At 39.2% G+C, this 20469-nt stretch overlaps 1 protein-coding gene across 1 annotated transcript in view; it reads right to left on the minus strand.

Moving 5' to 3' along the window:
- Itga8 (integrin subunit alpha 8) overlaps positions 1–20469 on the minus strand; it is a 178005-nt gene that overhangs the window by 115882 nt on the left and 41654 nt on the right. The window contains exons 7-11 of the mRNA XM_075970501.1: positions 18822–18947; positions 17794–17838; positions 13754–13797; positions 12354–12410; positions 8803–8855 (exon numbers count right to left, since the gene is read on the minus strand). Coding sequence (XP_075826616.1) covers positions 8803–8855; positions 12354–12410; positions 13754–13797; positions 17794–17838; positions 18822–18947 — 325 coding nt within the window. The remainder of the gene's footprint in view (positions 1–8802; positions 8856–12353; positions 12411–13753; positions 13798–17793; positions 17839–18821; positions 18948–20469) is intronic.

Consider the following 20469-nt stretch of genomic DNA (forward strand, 5'->3'; position numbering starts at 1 on the left):
TCTCCTTACATTCTTGCCTCCTCTTCCTCTATATTTTCTTTTTTGACATAATCTCCTACGTAGCCCAGGCTGGCCTTGAACTTATGATCTTTCAATCTCAGCCTCCCAAACGCTAGAGTTATAGATGTGCGCCACCATGTCCAGCTTTAGAGCCAAAATCTTTCAGAAGCTCTAAGTAGTGTGACTGGCTCACTATACTGACTTCATCGTCCTGACCTCTCCCTGAATTCAGAGCTCACCTATAGTAGCAGTTCACCATCTATCTCTCAGGGCTCTTTTCCTACTGTTGGTTTATCTTGCCCAACTTCGATGTGATGGTTTTGTTTCACCTTATTATATCTTATGTATTTAAATGAATGAATGCAAGCCTTGCTGCTAGGGTAAAGGTTAAAAACTGAATTATATCTCCTGGAAGAGGGGGAATCAGTTTTCTTTAATAGAGTGGGTATATAAAGCACTTTAGGACAGGCCTCACGTAGTTGACCAACATACAGTGAATTTCATATTATGTGTGCGCTTTTTTATTTGGCTAAAGTTTGGTGGGGTTTTTTTGTTAGTTTGTTTTGTTTTTATTTTAAATGTGGTTTTATTTTGTTTTCTTGGCTGTGTTGTTTTTTTTGAGAAAGAACATAAAGTAGGGTCGGTCAGGAGGGGCAGAGGATCTGGAAGAGCTTAGGGAGGGGAAATAACATGATCAAATTATTTTTAAAATTAAACTGTTTTAAATAATAAAAACATAATAAAACAAAAAAGTGTATCGTGTACACCTGCTAGGTTTAAGACTATAGTGAATAATTTCAAAAGAATAGAGTGCTGAATATTGGGTGAAGTCAAAACTCAAAGAGGATATACTTTCAACTTATCACTCATATAATCACAAACAAAGCGACTTGAAAAAAATAAAATTAGGATCCAAAGTAGTGCTGAGGTTATGGACAGAGGAGAGGCTGGCGCTCAGAAGGAACAAAGGGACACTGACCACTGACACGTGGAAGTCTACAGGATCTGGGAGGAAGCGTTCCAATGGCCATGTTGAGAGTGAGGGAAAGCACCAATGAGCAGAGGCAGAGAACAGTGAGTGGTCGAGGTGAGCTCCGTGACTTGAGCATTCTAGCATATTCAGTTGGAAAGGTAAAACGTATAAGCATTCCTTTGAATTCAAAAATTGAAAGATAATCATGTATACCAATATTATATATTCTAGTGTTATTGTATGTAATATTATGTAACACCATAGGTTATTTTATGATCATGTTATATTTATATAACATACAATAAGAACTGTAAGCCAAACCTATTAAACTTGGGCAAAATGTCAGAATAGATACCTTCTCAAAGATGATACACACATATGAGAAAATGTTCAATATCATGTCATTAGGAATTAAAAATTTAAATAATGAGGCACTACTGTAAATTGCTTGGAACAGCTGAACTCCAGATGCTGCTTCTGCCAAAAGTTAGAGTGGCTCTGGCAATATGCAAATCAATACAGCTGCTCTGAATCAATCTAGCAGGTCCTTACAAAGCTACACATAGGGTGGTCACATATGATCTCACATATGATGATCTCACTTGATTTACAGTCCTCTTTAGCTTTCCAAATGAACTTGATATTTAACGCCCACATGAAAATCCACATGCAGATCATGGCAGCATCACTGCTAAAGCTTGGCAAACAACCGAGATGCCCTCAAAAGCCGTGTTACATCATCTAGCAGAATATTCATCAGCAAAGGAAAGGAATGGGTACAAAACCATGGGAAGATGAAGAAAACGACACTTACTACTGATTGAAAGAAGCCAATCTAGAAAGACTACACGTTTCAGGCAAATCCCAAACCATGGAAACTAGGAAGAGCAGTGATTGCAGTAGGGTAGGTGGAGGGGTTAGGAAGGGGTGGTGCCTGGAGTTTGTAAGGTAGTGACGCTGTAATGTCGCCTGCGGGTGACACGGGAATGATGGATACCTGTAGACACACACAGAAAGAGTCACAGGACCTTATAGTAGAGAGTGAATCTCCCTGCGAACTGTGCCCTTCTGCAGTCAGTATGAAACCCACACTACACAGGGACAAGATGCTAAAAGCAGGAGGAAAAGGAGGGGTGGGGAGGGATGTGTCAAAGCTGTACTTCCCCATCAGTTGAAGAGCTGGGCAGTGGGGGCGCACGCCTTTAATCCCAGCACTTGGGAGCCAGAGACAGGTGGAACTCTGAGTTTGAGGGCAACCTGGTCTACAAAGAGAGCTCCAGGTCAGCCGGGGCTACACAGAGAAGCCCTGTCTCTCTGTCTCAAAAAAAAAAAAAGAGCAATTGAAGAAAGTTGAATCCAGATGAAATGAGAAAAATGGGAATTTGGGAATAATATTGATGTCGATTTAGACCTAGGACTGTGGTAAGCATGTGTAGCACGGTGAGGAGCTGTATTTGTTAAATGTGCACAACACAGAAAGAGACTGCTTCACTGGATACCACTGCAGGCATCTCTCCCTGCTCCCTCTTGGCCACCCTAACTCCCTGCACAATAACATTTAACAAATGGCAGGTGTTATGGAGGGCTTGGGCTGTCTTGCAAGGAGAATACCCAATACTTTTACTTTATACCAATACAAATAGAAATCATTTGTGTCCAGAAAGCGAAGTTCATTTCCTTCTTTGTTGTGCAAGAGCCACAACCAAATAGAAGCAACTCTGGAATGGTTGAAGCCCAGAGATGCTTTTGGAGCAGGCTACCCACAGTAGCAGACACAACATACTGAAAAACACGCCTACGCGGTGAGGAGGTGGAGGCGAAGGGACTGTAATTCAGGACTGGCTGTTATTTTTGTTTTAGATTCTAAAACCTAAGAAGGAGTCCTAAACAAACTTTTCTCTCTCCCTCCCTACTTCCCTCCATCCCACCTTTCTCCTTCCATCCCTTTCATTCTTTCTTCTTTTAAGCAGCATCTAACTGTCTCGCCCAAATTGGCCTAAAACTCACAATCCTGCTGCTTAGCCTTCCAAGTGCTGGGATTACATGCTCACACCCAACTTAAGATGTTCCAAATATATGTCAACCCGCTCCCCACACAAACAAGACTAAAACCATCACATCAACTTATTGTGCCCCATTTGGAGAAGAGAACAGGGATCCTTACTTCCAGCCCCTGCTCTTGTACCAGGGTGCCCTGGCTGGCTGTGTTTCTGTGACTGTCACATAAATGTGAAGATGCATTTGTTAATCGTCTAACTGTGAGTGCGGAGCCTCAAAGTAGGACACACAAAGTTACTAGTTCTGCATCACAGAGACTAACAGAAGCAATTCCTCATTCCACAAAGAAGGAACAAAGCCATCTAATTGGTTCCTGTGGATGTGGCTCTGACATGGGTCGCCAAAATTGGCCCAATACTTTTGTTCTTGTAAACCCAGGATTCTAGAACTGGGAAATGATCACGAGGGACTGGAGCATTCGTGGAGCATTTGAATTACAAGGTAGCATGGTGAGAGCATTGGTTGATCTTCTTAGAAATATATTTCCCTAGATGCTTAATTATGTCTATTAAAATACTCTAAATATCTTTAGTTTACACATACATATGCTCTCATAGAATTAAGAGACAATTACCAGCTCAGATTCAGCTGCCACAATATGCTTCAAAGACTACTTTTCACTTGCTATATTATCTTACATGCTTATTTAATTACAGTTCATGTGATTGTTTAGGCTAATGCTTTAAAATCTTGATTTGCAACCCATTAGAAGATTATGAAATAGGAGTCTGCAGTCAGGATCCAGACACAGAGCAGGCAAGATGTAACTGCCTCGCCGAAAAAGGTACCGAGCCATGTGGCTAACATAGACAAGAATAAATGGGCTAATGTAAGTTATAAGAGTTAATAAGAAAAAAAAACAAAAACAAAAAGAGTTAATAAAAAGCCTGAGATAATGGGCAAATCAATTTATAACAAAAAAAAGATTATGAAATAGACTGAATGGGTTCCCAAAACAGTTTTTTGTTTTAAAAAAATGATTATAATAATAGAAAACAGAGTAAATGCATTATACAAAATGAGGATAAGGAGTGTCTGTGTGTGTGTGTGTGTGTGTGTGTGTGTGTGTGTGTGTGTGTGCTGGGGTATGATGCAAATGTATTTCCTTTCTAGGTAGGGTGCAAGCTGGTTTTGAATTTGTTATATAGCCAAGGATGACTTTAAACTTCTGATTTTTCTGTTTCCACTTCCCAGCTGCTAGGATTACAGGCATATGCTACCCTGCCTGATTTTTTGGGGCACTCTAACCCAGAGCGTCTGCACACTGGTCCAGCACGCTACCTGCTGGCAAATGCCTTTGATCTTGTGGATGATAGGTACTAAACTCTGTGCTTTTAATGATAAGGTCTTGCTTTGTAGCCAATACTGGCCTTGAACTCCTGATCCTCATGCCTCAGCTTTGGAGCACTGGAATTATAAGAGTAAGCCATCGTATGTGGACAAATCCTTTACTTGTGCGTTACAATTCAAGTTCAAAAATTTGAAGTACTTACTAGCAGAGATGACTTTTGATGACCATCTGATCAGTAACGGTGTATGGCAGGCTAGTGCATATTCCAAAAGAATATGTATAGAAAGATTTTTAAATATGTTCAAATGTTTTTAATAAGGTAGCTATGAATAAATGGTGTTAAATATGTGTTTTTACTTAAACTATTTCCTTTAGTGGTGGTATAAGTGAGATTTAACTTCCTTAGGAAAGGCATTTCATGGAGGTAGGATAGCGTATCAACTTCATTTTATCGGAAAGGCCTTACGTTTAAGTATGTTCTACTTAAACACCTCTGTGAAGCATGTAGGTTTCAATTTTCTCTCTTATTTATGTCTAAATCGACTCTGATGACCTAATATAATGAAAGGGTCAACATCTCTTCCTCAAGTGACATGTGAAACAGGACATTACAGTTACCATTTGTGATAAAGCATGAGAGAATGCACTGAGAACATCAAATATGAGGCATCAGAATATATATTTCCTGCACATGAGAGATATCATGCTAATTTAATATAGGAACCTCTTCTTTTTCTCCAGGAGTAAAATTTGTATGCTAATACCTAGCATTAATATTCATAGTGAATTTGCTTATTAAAGGAATTCAGAACAGTGGGCTGCAGAGTTGATATTAAGGCAACCTAACTGTGATAGGCACTAGGAAAGGCAAGTCAGCTAGTTACCCTAGTCAAATGAACCTAACTTATAACCTTTTTATGTTTTTTTAATTTTCTACCTAATTTACTCATAACAATTTCTCCTATGTGAATAAAAAATATTTGGACTGAATCCAGCTTAAAATTATAACTATGTAAAGCTACTTTCTTTCAAAAAGTTTCTATACAAAGTGTTGTCAATTTCACTGATGGCTAAAAGTCTGTTGAAAGGTGTCTCCTTTGGTCTTGTCCAAGCTACAAACAAGGAGTGTGGAAATATCCATGGCTTCAATTTTAATTCTCTGAGTTTCTGAAAAGGATAAGTAATGCTCCACAGTTCAATTACTACAATGAAAAATTAAAACAGATTCTCTTATCTACAAATAAAATGAAAATTACTATCTCCATTTTCCATTCTAGAAATTCATAAGAAAGTTTACATAGATAAATTCATGGCATGAGCTGCATCAAGGAACAAAAACTGAGGTTAGTTCTGTCAATCTTTATATATCATCATTCAAAAACCATGACAGACTTGATCATATTCCCCACCAGCCAGTGTGTGCACAACTATGTGGTCTAAATGTTTGGAATCCATTTTATTATAAATGGTAGACTTTTTTTTCTAAATAAAAATATTTAGCTGTGGTGATGAATATTTGTAAGCTCAGAACTAGGGAGCCTGAGATAGGAGGGCCATGAGTTTAAGGGCAGCCTGGTAACAAGGCAAAAATCTACCTAAAAATAAACACATGCCTTATATAAATGCTTATGGTAAAATCAGCATCGACCATTACCTTGTCATCTTGCATAACGTCACCTTGTTTTCTTTCCTGATGTTTAGATTTATTAAGAACCTTGGTTTTGTTGTATACCAGATGAACATGTGTGTTAGCAAGCAATCTTCATTATCAGTCTCACACACAATGCTACCTAGTAATCTTTTGGTGTGGAAAAAGTCTAGTTCCGTCCAGAGACAGAGAGACAGAGAAACAGACAGACAAACAGACAGACAGACAGACAGACAGACAGACACACAGAAAGAGAGAGAGAGAGACAGAGAGAGAGACAGAGAGACAGAAGACAGAGAGACACACAGAGTAAGAAAGTAACACTGAATATGTATGTGTTAAAGGGGTGTGGCCCTTCTAAACATGCATCACCTACCTAAGTAATTTTCTTGGCTCTCTGAGTAAACTATATAAACCACTACCATTGTGATCTTAGATATCACTTTTGTTGTCCAGCTCTATCATGGATCTGCCTTTGATCAATCCCATTTGCTTCGAGAATACATTTATTTGTGATGGGACCTTAAATTTCACAGTATCCAAGTAATTAAAAACAGCAAATTATTAGAACACTGAAAATCTCCGGGCCCTTCATCTGTGAGAAAAAAATCCCCAGTAGTTCACAGGAAAATGACTCCCGTGGAGGCAGATTCCTTTTCCCCTCCCTGCGATGTTATGTAGCCATGCCTATTAAGCATAGTGGGATCTATACCTTTCATAATCCAAGTTCTCATCATTCTTCAAGCCCCTTTATCATTTCTAAAATATTCCAGAAACTCCCACCTCTGGGAATTTATACTCCTGCCGTTTGGCAGGGAACTCCTTTCTACTTATGGCTTTCTTGGTTCTCAAGTTACAGCCCTGTCTTGGTGTTATCTTCTCATACAGACTTTTATCACGTGTTCACTTCGAAACAGCATCCTTCCCAATATGTCCTCTCTGTTTTCCTCTACAAATTAGAGTCGGTAGAATTCATTTTATAGATCAGGTTTAGATTCAATGTAAATTGGAGCAGAAAGTACTAAGGTCTGTGTTGCCCTCTGACAGGTCGCCTTCTCTACCCCCGTGTCTCCTGTTATAGAGGAACACTAATGAAACAATAAACCAACATTCAGGAATAATTATCCAAGTGCCTAGTTTACCTGGAACTCAGGGATATTGCCTTTAACTTTATGGGGTTTAGCGAATGGGCAACAAATGTATCTTATATGTTTAATTTGGTTGACAGTGCTCTGTGTTCTACTCGTTCTTCCTTTCCTACCTCCTAGGATCTTGAGCAAGAACTGATATTTTTACAGTTTTCAATTTGCAGATTAACCATTGCAATATACAGTACATATCTTTTCCAGCTTGGCTTCTTTCACTTAGTAATGTGAGTCTTTCTTTCTTTCTTTCTTTCTTTCTTTCTTTCTTTCTTTCTTTCTTTCTTTCTTTCTTTCTTTCTTTCTCTTCCTTCCTTCCTTTCTTTGTTTGAAAGCTCTCATCTTTTATAATGCAGACTAAAGCCTTATTTTCTAGATTTACTATATCTTGTTTATTCACTTGCCTACTGGAGACATCTTCGTTTCTAGTTCTTCTGAAGAAGATACCACCATCTGACAGGCTCTTCACTTGACTTATTAATTTGGAGTAGTGTCTCCTATCTCCCCAGCTCTAACATGATTTTCACGGTAGAGCAACACTCAGCCAATGCACAGTGGACAACAAAAGCATGTCCAACAAGAAGATAGCAGTAAAAGCATTTTCAAGAATGAACTGATTGTTCTCCATTCCATGTCACACCATGATATATAAAGTATATTTCTAGTGTTGCTAATGTGAGAGAGAAATAACCTATTAAAGATTTATCTAAAAGTGATTGGTTCTGATCCTGGAATACAATAAGGATCCTTCAGATACTTACTTTGTACAAAAACATGTCATCTCTGTGAGAGCAGAGAGTCATCTGTCTCACTTGTACGGCGCTTTGGGTGCCTGAGAATGATACCTTTTATACGAGATTCTCCAACCACATTTGTTACATGGATGAGCAATACATCTCAATTTAGAGGTTCTCCCTCCCCCCTCTCTTCTTCCTCCTCCTCCTGTACTCCCTCCTTCCCTTGCTATATACTCTTGTCCACCCTCTACACTTTAGTGTATACTTTGAACTCACGATTCCTGCTTCAGTTTCAAAATGGCTTATGTTACAGACCCGCACATTCACTGCCACCCTTGGCCAAGAGTTTTGTTTAATATTTTTGACAAATTATCTCTCAAGTGCTTTGATAAAACAAAGGGGTGTACAATCATTTACTTTTGATACAGTTACTTCTATGCAAGCACAGTTCAGTAGTGGAGTATAGTTCAAGCGCAACTGTAATTTGCTGCCACGATTTGAAAAATAAAAGTATTACATATTCTCTATGGACTTTACTGATAAGCTGGCTAGAGCAACATAAGGAGGAAAAATTCATCACTGTGAAAAATCTTTAGGATTATATCCCACGGAGGGAAAACCTCTAGACACGAAGAGAAATAGGTGAGCAAGCCCTTAACTGTGGCTGTGGTGTCTGAAGGACCAATGGCTATTTGTTTAATAATATCAGAGAAAAACCAAACAAAACTGTCCTCTTTTTAGAAGTGGCAGATGTGGAAGATCTCAGCAAGACATAAAATAAGATGACAGAGTTCTTTATTAGATGCATCCTCTTGTCCTGAACCAAAAGTTAAAACAAGAGGGCCTCTATCATGTTCAGGAAGCACAGAGGGATGTGTTCTGTGAAGGAAATATGTAACATCTTTTATGTATGCACATAACATACAGCAGAGAGGAAGTGCTTAGAAACTTACCCATCATTGTTAACATCTGATACCACCACTGTGTATCCAAAATAAGATGCCATCTGCAATACAATAATAAGTTTTGTGTTCAGGAAGCCATGTTTATAGTCACCTCTTAATTATTCATGAGAAATGACTTGCACTGTGGTACATTTTTGCATTTAAACACATAGACCCCTGAACTTGTTCCAAGTGTTCAAGTCATTTAGTCTAACCTCTGACCTAATGAATAATTCCTTCTACAATAACCCTGACATCCGCTTGCATGGCCTCTGGATACATTAGGCCCCTTTAATTGGTGGACACAGCTGTTAGGAAGGTCTTTGCCACTTGTAGTTTTTCTGGGATATCTATCTACTGCTTTGACTTAGTTTAGCCATCTTGAACTCTGTAGAATTAACTCAACTCCACCATCTGTGGAGGATTTCAGGGCATTTTCAGATGCTACACTGTCCGACACTGAGATTCCACACACAGACTCAAAGAACATATGGTACTTGTAAGTACAGTGGTAGAAGATCTAAGCAGGGATTGCACTATCTGGTTTGGCCTCTCTATTATTAAATCACAAAATGATTTTAGGGAAATTCACAATTCAAGAAATTATGGTGAGATCATACTTAATAAGACTCTTAAATCTTTTCAGTGAATGGAAATGCTATAGAATAATCTCTCAAAGTTTCCCTCAGAGCTGTTTTTAAATAGTTTTATAATTCATTTCAGTCTGGCTCATCATTTCATCCCACTAATGCTGTTCTTCATGTGTGTATGTGTTTGTCTCCATGCTCATGCATGGATGCAGGTCCATGTGTATGCACATGTGGGTGAGGTCAGAGGTCAACAGTTGGGTGTCTTCTCTAATTGTTCTTTACCATATTTTTCTGAGACAGACTCGTACCGAATCTGGAGTTTACTAATTAGGTTAGACTGTCTTGGCAGCATTTTCTTTCTTCTGGTTCCCCAGAAGTGGAGTTATAGGCTTTTACCATTGTGCCTTCCCCTCCCCCAGTGGGTACAGGAAACAGAAAATCAAATGCTTGTGTTTGCAGCACAAGCATCTTACCAAACACTCTAGCTTCATTCTTGTTTCTTTAGTCTACAATCTGATATTTTAGCTGATTTAATCTCCCACCCTCCACTAATTCACTGAAAATACAGCCCATAGAGACTATGTTCCAAGGAAGGCAGACTTCAGTTTGTATTGAGCTTTCTCCTTCCTGCAATGCCTGAGCAATGTGTGGACCAGAATATACTCCATTGTGATATAAAATCCCTCCAGAAGGACCACTGAAATTTACCAACCCACCCACCCACCTTCAATCTCACCCCAGCCTCATTTATCCTACCACCCAACAAGGTTTCAGGAGAGGAATGAAATTCCTTTTTGAAAATTTTATAGCAAGGGGTACCTGAGCCCTCAAATTTTGACAACATAGTATGAAAAGCTCTTTTTATCTATTTAAAACCCTTCCTAATTGATTCTCTGGACATGTCTCATCTACAAGGCAGGGTTACCTTCAGTGCTTAAAAAAAAGTGGAAAATTTCAGCAGGTCACAATACCTAAAGAAACATAGGAATCAGACCTTATTTGGTTGGGAAAGTGGTAGCATCCTATATTCAGACCATTGAACTGTTCACAAGAGGGTCTCAGTTAAGGACAGGGTATAGAGATAAATGCCTAGTTTCTTCAAGGAAGGGACACAAGACAGCAGTGTTTCAGGACTTATATAAAGTTGAGGCTCAGAGAAAGGCTTGGGTGTAGTGAGGAAGAGAAGCAGAAGCCAGAGTCATCCACTCTGGCCAATAAGCCAACAGGCCCTGGGAGCAGCAGGTCTCCTGTCACAGGGAAGTAGGTTCTGAGAGCTTGGGTACATTGAACACCACTTACAATAGAATGAGATTGTTCTGCCGTCTCATCATCTGGTGACTTTTTGCTTTTGAGCCTTACAGTCTGCTGTGCTGTAGAAACCTGGCTTATTGGCTAGCAATGAGGGAAGCTACGAATCCTAAATACTAAATGCATCCAGCGACTCTTTCCTTCCTGCCGTCCTTGACAATACACATGGAGAAGAAAGAAACCCAACTTAAATTTCTTCGCGTTTTAGTCTTTTTTTTCCAGGAATTTCTGGATTAAAAGGGAGGTTTTTGATTTGCTCTATTTAGCATCCCTCCAACACACACACACACACACACACACACACACACACACACACACACACGCATGCATACATATCTACCCAAACACACCATTGACAGGAACCTCTTTCCTTCTTTGAGTACTTTCAGGAATTGACATCAAATGGTCTTTTTGCCATTTCCAGCTAGTCCCAGCATTCAGAGCCAGCTATACCTGTGGTTGTCATTTATCACCAGTAATTACTTAGCCACCTCATTAAGACCCTAGTCTTAAAGGTTTTGTTTCGATTTTCTCTTTTTTTCTTTTCTTTTCTTTTTTTTTTTGAGAGACAGCGAGAGAGAGAGAGAATGAAGTTGGGTAGGTAAGGAGGTGAGGAGGACTAGGGAAAGAGGGAGGGGAAGGAATATGATAAAATATATGAAAAATTAAAATAGTAATAATAAACAAACAATTCTTTCTTTAAAAAAAGACCCTGGGCTATTCCTTCCATGACTTGAATTAAGTCTTAGTCTTAAATGAATTATATAGTGGTCAAGGGTTTATTCTGACAGAACATGGAGTCCTTTCTCTGCTCCCAAGAGGTTCCCTGTGGCTTGCCTTTATTATACCTTGAAAGACCAGAGCTCATGTTGGGCCTGGTGGTTCATGCTTATAGTCCAAGCATATGAGAGGCAGAGGAAATGGGAGTATGAGTTACATAGTGAGACTATCAAAAGAAATAAGAACTGGAGGTTGGGTTAGCTCAGATAGAGCGCATAGATAATGTGTTCAAGGACCTGTGTTTCATCCCCAGCACCACAAAAACATAAAAAGAGCTCAATTCAGGTAGCTAGTATTAGCTTCACAATGTGTGCTTAATTTTGTAAGTGGATATGGCAAAAAAGGAAACCCTTAAAACTAGAAGATTCTGGACTAGAGCTTGTAGTAGGTGTCATGTCTTTTACCAGAACCCTTAGTTCTGACTTATATCTTGCTTGCTTATAGCCCCTGTAGCCCTGAGAAACGTCAGATTTACCCAACTAGTTCCTGTGTGAAAGCCTTCGCATTCTCTGCCACTGGCTTTGCTTAGGCATTTCTGTTGTAGAGGCCTCCAGCCTTTGTACTACCCCCACCATAGTGTATAATTCTATACTTATACATATTCTTCAAACCACTATCTGAAGCTGAGTCAATTGAGGTGCACCATTATATCCAGTGTTATTTCCTGAATGAATGACTACATGATATGAACATTAGTTGTTTTGCATTAAAATGTCTTTCCCTAAGACTGGATGTGGTTGTAAACATCCATAATCCCAGTGCTTGGGAGGGTGAGGCAGGAAAACTGCAGTGAGTTCAAGACCAACCTGGGCTCCACAGTGAATTCCAAGATAGTTTGAATGAGGCTCTGTCTCAAGACAACAACAACTGAAAAGTCTTTACCTGCTCACCAGTAAAATTCTGAATGAAGGTCATATCTGTGGAGTTAATGATGGAGACCTGAAATTGCAAAAGCAAGACAATACATCATCTCACAGAATCGGAGAAACTGTTTTTAAACAATTGAAACTTAAATCATTCAAATTTCTTATGAAGTGTAATAGTTGGTTAGCCATTTGTAGAAGTTGCAAAATTGTAGGCCTCCAAGAATAATTTTAGAAAAAGACAGTGGAACTTGCTTATGATTCTAAAAAGGGAAAATAGGTAAATGCAAGGATATGGGCAACAGTTAGCATGTTGAACAGCTAATTTGTCTGAGCTTGATTTTGTTCTAAATAAATATCTATGCTTATGCTATTATGAGGACTGATAAATGGCTCTTTGGGAAAATAACCTTTCTTAATGCTATTTACATAGAATAATGTCACCTTTAATTCTATTTAGCCAAAAAAAAACCCTACAAACTGTATATTGCCTAGATCGCTTTTATTTTAATTTATTTTTTGATACAGGGATTCACTTAGAACATAAACTGATCTGGAACTTCCTGTGTAAGACAGATTGACCTCAGATTCTGGATTCTTCTGACTTATCAACCTCTTGGGTGGTAGAATGATAGCACTGCCATGCCCACCTTAAATCCTCGTGTGACTGCATGCTTATGTTTGCATGGGTGAAAATGAACATGTATGCATGTGGAAGTCAGAGGTCACCCTCAAATGTCATTTTTTGGGGAGACATCAACCTAGTTCTTTTAGGCAGCATCTCTCTTTGGCCTGAGGCTTACCAGTTGAGCTAAGCAGACTAGCCAGCAAGTCCTAAAGGATTCGGCCTGTTTCTGCCTCCCTAATGCTGGGATTACCATGTCTGAGTCTTTTTACGTGGATTCTGAAGATCAAATTTAGGTCCTCTTGCTTCCACAGTGAACACTTTTCTAACTGAGCTATCATTCTCATCCTGTGAGCCATTTTTGTGTGACCTCGTTCTATGCATCTTTTTTTCTAACTTCATGGTAACCAGTTATGAGGGTCTTAAGTATTATCCTCTCAAACCCAACACTTCAGAATGTGCAATACCTTTGCAGAGGAATAAGTTAGGGACTTGGAGAAAAGTTCACCCTTTGGGTAGCTTTTGTGAAAGGAGGAAATACAAATGTAGAAGGAAGCTTTCTATGTTTTGGATAATGGTGATTATTTGCAAAAAGTGCACCCCACATTTTTGTTTCACATGGATCCCCAGAAACCATGCATCAATATAGTTGCATTTACCTCCTATTGGGATGAGCAGAGAAATAGCACACTTCTGTGGTCAGAACTCATTAGTAAGGAACATTTACAGTGGCTTACATGGGAAAAATATTTCAGTGCACAAAGAACATGTCTGGGCTATACATTGATACTCACGTATCCAAAGTTCTGCGCTCCTCTTGGAATCCCAGCAACCAATTCTGGGAATAAGAAGAGTCATTTAGAGGGGGAGCCACATTAATTGATTAATTAGTGTGCTTATATATGTGTATTCATGCATATGGGCTGCACATGTAAGCAGGCATCAAAAGGCCAGAGTAGAACCTTCGGTGTTTTTCCCTCAGAAGATATCCACCTTGCATTTTTGAGACAAGGCCTTTCACTGGGACATGGAGCTCATGAAATTATTTTGGCTATGTGGCTGGCTGGTGAGCCACAGAGATCTGCCCGCTTCTGCCTCCCCAGCTCTGGAATTAGAAGCACAAGCCATCACATTGTCTATGTTACATGGGTTCTGAGGCTCGAGCTCAGGTCCTTATGCTTGCATGAGCTGTTCTTTAACAACTGAGTCTTCTGTTCAGCTCCTAGTGTATTTAAAGCTGTTTAGTGGTCAAGGAGAAAGATGATGGGGCCATGGAGATGAGTGATGGAGAGGGTAAAGATGGGGCTGTGGAGATAGTGATGGAGAGGGTAAAGATGGGGCTGTGGAGATAGTGATGGAGAGGGTAAAGATGGGGCTGTGGAGATAGTGATGGAGAGGGTAAAGATGGGGCCATGAAGATGAGTGATGGAGAGGGTAAAGTTGGGGCTGTGGAGATAGTGATGGAGAGGGTAAAGTTGGGGCCATGGAGATGAGTGATGGAGAGGGTAAAGATGGAGCTGTGGAGATGAGTGATGGAGAGGGTAAAGATGGGGCTGTGGAGATAGTGATGGAGAGGGTAAAGATGGGGCTGTGGAGATAGTGATGGAGAGGGTAAAGATGGCCGTGGGGATGAGTGATGGAGAGGGTAAAGTTGGGGCTGTGGAGATAGTGATGGAGAGGGTAAAGATGGCCGTGGGGATGAGTGATGGAGAGGGTAAAGATGGGGCCATGGAGATGAGTGATGGAGAGGGTAAAGTTGGGGCTGTGGAGATAGTGATGGAGAGGGTAAAGTTGGGGCCATGGAGATGAGTGATGGAGAGGGTAAAGATGGCCGTGGAGATGAGTGATGGAGAGGGAAAGATGGCCGTGGAGATGAGTGATGGAGAGGGTTACAAGGGTTTGCACTTGCTTTCTTCCCGATATTTCTTTACAGATGAGAGAAAACAAACAAGTGGAAGTCACAGTTTGAGCTGCTGCAATTTGCGAACTAGACGGCATACTCCTCTGCCTTTTAGGATTTCCTCCCCTCTTTGCGGGTCAGTGTGTGATCTAAACGTCACAGAGGCTTTGCTAACTTCCACTTTGGGGACCTCTTTTATACTGCCACAAAGATACATCCTTAGAAGGTCAATTATGCTGAGGCCCACATGTGGACCAATTGCTGATTGACCTTGAACAATCCTGCTGACCAAGAATTCCAAGTTAAGAATTTACATTTAAAGTTCATAGAATTAGTTTTTTTCTCCTCATTCTTCTTTGTCTTGCTATTTATTTTGCATGTGTGTGTTTGTATGTGTGTGTGTGGTGGGTGTGTGCATATCCACAAGTACATGTAAGGAGGTGAAAGGTTGAAATCCAGTATCGTCCTCTATCGTTTTCCATTTTAGTTTTAGGAGACAGTGTTGCTCATGGAACCTAGAGCTTACCCTTTTACTAAGACTTTGGTCACTCAGCCTCAAGGAGTCCCATCTCTGCCCCAGTGCTGGCATCACAGGTGTTTGCAGCTGTACCTTGTTTTTTACATGGGAGCCAGGGATTCGAACTCAGGTCTTCACTCTGTGCATCAGGACCTTTGCTCACTGAATCATCTTCTAGTACCTCAAGTTCCCTTTCATAGAGCTCCCCCATTTGCTAACGAGCACAGACAGCCATGGATCCAGTGCCCTGATGAACGTGTGAGATGTCTTCAACAGTGCCTCTGGTTTACAAATCCTCAGCTCAAAGTCTGAGTGCATTCTCTAGATATTCCTAAAATCCAGTGGAAGCTACTGATAGTCACTAGAGTGGTTACATACCCTGCTGTTTCCTTGGGCGGGAACTGAGTGTTATTTTGGACAGTTATAGGAGCCCAGTGCCATGGAATTGAAGAAAATCATTCACACACTTTGCACTCCCCTTTGTTAAACCATGAAACCAGTAGTAAAACTTTTGTTTTTGTTTTGTTTTTGAGACAGGGTTTTGCTGTAGCTTTGGAACCTGTCCTAGAACTAGCTCTTGTAGACCAGGCTGGCCTCAAACTCACAGAGATCCACCTGCCTCTGTCTCCCGAGTGCTGGGATTAAAGGCGTGCACCACCACTGCCCAACTTTAAAGATTAGACTTCTTTAAAAAATCACTAGTTTTTCAGATCTGTCCCTGATGACCTCCAATCTACGGAATCTTTCCTATAGCTAATCACTGTACTGCTTTATTAATATATAGAAGTACATGATTTAATCTTTGCAAGCATCCTATGAAATAAACAATACTATTATTATTACCTATATTTGAGAAATAAGGAAGTGGAAGCCGGGGCGGTAGATAATTTGCCTCAGGTCTAAGAACTAGTAGCAATGAAGGGTAGAGAGCTAAAGGTCTGGAGCCAAAGTCTGTGCCTTTTGTTACCACAATATACTGTGTTTATTTGTTTATTTTTGAGGCAGGATCTCTCTGTATAACCCTAGCTACTATGGAACTCCCTGTGCAGATGAGGATGGCATTGAGCAAATAGAAAGCCACCTGCCTCTGCCTTCCAAGTTCTGGGATTGAAGGCGTGCTCCACCACACACAGATTAATATACTGCTTTTTCATGTCAGAATCTGAAATCGACTCAAATTCTTTCTATCAAGCTACTTATTTTATGAGTCTTCATGAACAAAGTATTGTCTAGTCTTTCAATGGAGACAAATAACAATAAGACATGGGTTTTACATTCAAGAAACCAGACATGAACATAGCTCGAAAAGAAAGGTAATGGAAAAGGAGGCTCATTAAGAATTAGCTTTTATTTAAAGAGGAGCATTCCTTTTTAGAAACCTGATTATTTTGAACTTTTACCAAACTGCAAAAACATTTATAGCGAATTTTGATTTGTGTCCATGTGAATATGAAACAATGAAAAGATCTGTTATGATTCATAAAGATAGCCATATTTTATTTGTGCTTGAACATCTGTGCTTTAGTCAAACTCATGTAGTAAGGAAAAGCAGTTATTGTTGGTAACAAACAAGATGGAAACTGGCAAATATTGATTGACAGTTGATTCGTTCAATACATATCACTAGTTCAGTAAAAGCTCCTGTTTCATCTTGAATGTAGCATGCATTTTAATACAATATTCAACATGGTCATTCAGGCCCCATACCATTAATATTATTCAGATTTAAAAGCAAACAAGAATCAGAGAGGTTGTACTATCCTAAAAAAAATACTGTTAATGAGGTCAGAATTTAAAACTAACTCAAATTCTTACTCTCAGGCTATTTTCTGAGTCTTTTATGAAAAGAATATTGTCTAGTCTTTAGAATCAAGACAAATAACAGTAAGACATAGGCCTTAGATTCGAGAAGACAGACATGAACATAAATATATTATATCATCAAACCATTCTTCCCAAGAAAATTTACATAAAATAACCAGTGTGATTTCCTTCCTTTTGTTTTTGTTTTGTTTTAGATGGTATTTCCTCCTCTGCTTAAATCTTCTGTGATTTCTCTTCCTATAATTTTAGAGCTTTATGATCCGTAAGACCCAGTGTGAGCTGATCCTACCTCCCTTTCTCTATTCCAATCCCTTAACCATCAAAGTATAAAAGTCTGGCTAGGCTAGTGCTAATCACAGTTTTTGGCAGGTGTTCTGTCTGTCAGATTCAGTATAGTATAATCTCTGAGACTAAAGACAATTTGTTTATACACACACACACACACACACACACACCTATGTGTATATGTATGTATTCCATCTATATAAATTCTTGTGTAGCAAAGAAAATCAATAACATTTACAATAAGACTTCTTATGCCATTTACCGTTACTCCACACTCTTAAAATGACAAGTTTAACAACGTCTCTTACCTTGCTGAGAGTCCCCAGTGAATTCTCCAGCAGCAACTGAATAGCCTAGATTGGATAAAAGAAACAAACAAATTGCATTCGGAAAGAACTGAGTTGTAATTTGAAAACAATGAAAGTTCTATCATGGTGCTATTTTATTTCAAAACCTCTACAAATATCTAAACAAATAAGGACTCGTTAAGCGGGAAAAAAATAATCACAGAAATATTAACACTTTCAGACTAATTCCCAGTTATAAAGAAGGTCTGCCACACAGATCTTAAATAAAAACACAACCAAAATAAGTAAGTCAGATTCTTAGATCAGCCTTCAAAGAATGGTCCATAACCCCCTTTAAGGGGGAGTGGCAGCTGTTGCATTTTAAAGAGCTGTAAGTTCATCACTATCAAGCACAATTCCTATGAGATATCCTTTGTGTTCGGGTCTTGCTGTTGATCATCATCATGAACTACTTTTTAATTGCTTTCATGATTGTGGCCCACAGATGTCATTGAGCTCAAAAGCAAGGTTCCATTTACATTGACAAAACAAAGCCATAATTTAACTTTTCAGTGCATAAAGCAATCAAAATTGGTTGTATACCAAGGCGGGTATCAGTAATGGTAGAAGGCTATTATATGGCTTACACATGATACAATTTGAGAACAATCTTGAAGCTCAATAAAAATCAATTTTAAAAGAGAAAAGAAAGATTCTTTTGGTTTTGTAGAAACTGGACAGGCCTGCTATCACATTGCCCATAGCACGAGCAGAAGCCCTGCTAATACAAATGTCTTCTTCCCGTGATCTTTTATGAGCATGTTAAAGCACCTACAAAATGGCAGCCCAAGTCATGTATGGGATATATGTTATCTGGGAAAAAAAAGTTGTGGTGAAAAAGAACATGTAAGGGTCTACTCAAAATAATAAGATAGAAAACTTTCAAAAGACGTCCACTAACATCGGATAAATCAGGACCAAACATTTCACTTATATTTAATTTGCTTGCCTTGTGAGAAAGTACCAATACCTGGAGCAATGTTTCTTACCAAGGTAGCTGTCATCGTAGGAAGCTGGAGCCACATCTGTTTGCTTTTCTCCTGTCAGCTTTCTTAGAATATCCTTAAATGAGTAATTTGCTATGATATCCGCTATGCTAGCAGTGATCACCTGACCTGTGTGTGAACAAAGTAATACGTCAACTGAATGGATGTAAGAGAGGGGCAGGCTCTTACTCAGCAATCCTGGAACCATACCACACACTCCTGAATGTCTGCCCCAAGAACTGTCAGGCAGAGGTCAGTTATAACCGAGTGGGTAGAACTTTCCAATCTAGTGGAGGCCAGAGATAAACGGCAGTGTTTTATCCATTCTTCCCCAACTTTTAATGTCTATCCCCTCTCTACCTTCAAATGATACAAGCATAAAAGAATAAGGACACTTGCAAGTGAAATTTATATTTAAATTTGCATTCTAGAGTTGAGGGTAGAGTCCTTTTCATCTACTGCCTACTTAGCACGCATTGGGTTCAATTCCCATTTCAGCATAAAACTGAGCAGGGAGATGCATGCCTCTAATCCCAGCACTTCAGTAGTAGAAGCAGAAGCATCAGAAGTTCAAGGTCATCCTGGGCTGTGCAATGGGTTTGGGCCCTGGCAGGGCTACATGAGACCTTGTCTCAAAAGCAAACAGCAAAACAAAACAATAATGTTCAAGCCAGAAGGAAATTTATCATCAACCAAGTCATACATAAATGTCTTATGCTCAAAGAACTTGATGCCATTCTGCAAAGTCACATAGTTTTGCTAGCGGTTCTAGAACTCAAATCTCTTTTGCATTGTAATAAAGAGTTTTGTTTCCTTGCAAAGAATCTATGTGGAACTCTCTTACTTGACAAATTGTAAAGATCTCAGCTAAGTTAAAGGAAGGATCTAATAAATCTTCAAGGCATTTACATTTGTTGCAAAACTATATAAAGGAAACATAAAATTATGATAATAGAAAGCAGCTGTGTTCAATGAGATCTAAAATTTTACACACAAAAAAGATATTCATGACCACCAACATTGATAAGAGCATTGGCTCCCAAAACCACTTTCAGGAGTCTTGAGATATGATTGTACTGGGACACATGAATATCTAAAATCCATCATTATATGGAAAAGTCTATGCATCAGAATATTTAGTGTGGACATCTAAGGCAAAAATGTTATCCCATGCCCTTTGAGGCAAGATGGAAAAAATGCTTTTTAAATCATGGTACTTAACATCCAATCTAAAGCTACGTTATTCTTTGGGAATTCCCAGTCTTTTCCCAAGAAAAGAATAAAATCCCATCAAACCAGGTTGTAAATATTTCTGAGTAATAGGGATGAATGAATGCTTTGATATCAAGACAATAAGATTTACACACGAATTTAGGAAGAATGTCAAACTTGCCAGTTTTCTCTGACTTTCAGCTCTGCATTCCCCTTCCTTCCTTCCACAGCCGGACAATTCCTTGTTTTTGTAAGCTAGGTCTGTAAACATCTCAAGCATCTATAAGATTTTAAATTCTGCATCTCAGATAAGTTTTTCTGTATTCTTACATGATTATTAATTCATGTGAGATATTTTTCTACTTTAAATGACAAAATTAATTAACCAATTAGTTAACCAACATGAAATTAATCAAGATTAGAGAAAAATATGTATATC

Source organism: Microtus pennsylvanicus, chromosome 4 (assembly GCF_037038515.1).
Source record: "Microtus pennsylvanicus isolate mMicPen1 chromosome 4, mMicPen1.hap1, whole genome shotgun sequence".
NCBI lineage: Eukaryota > Metazoa > Chordata > Mammalia > Rodentia > Cricetidae > Microtus > Microtus pennsylvanicus.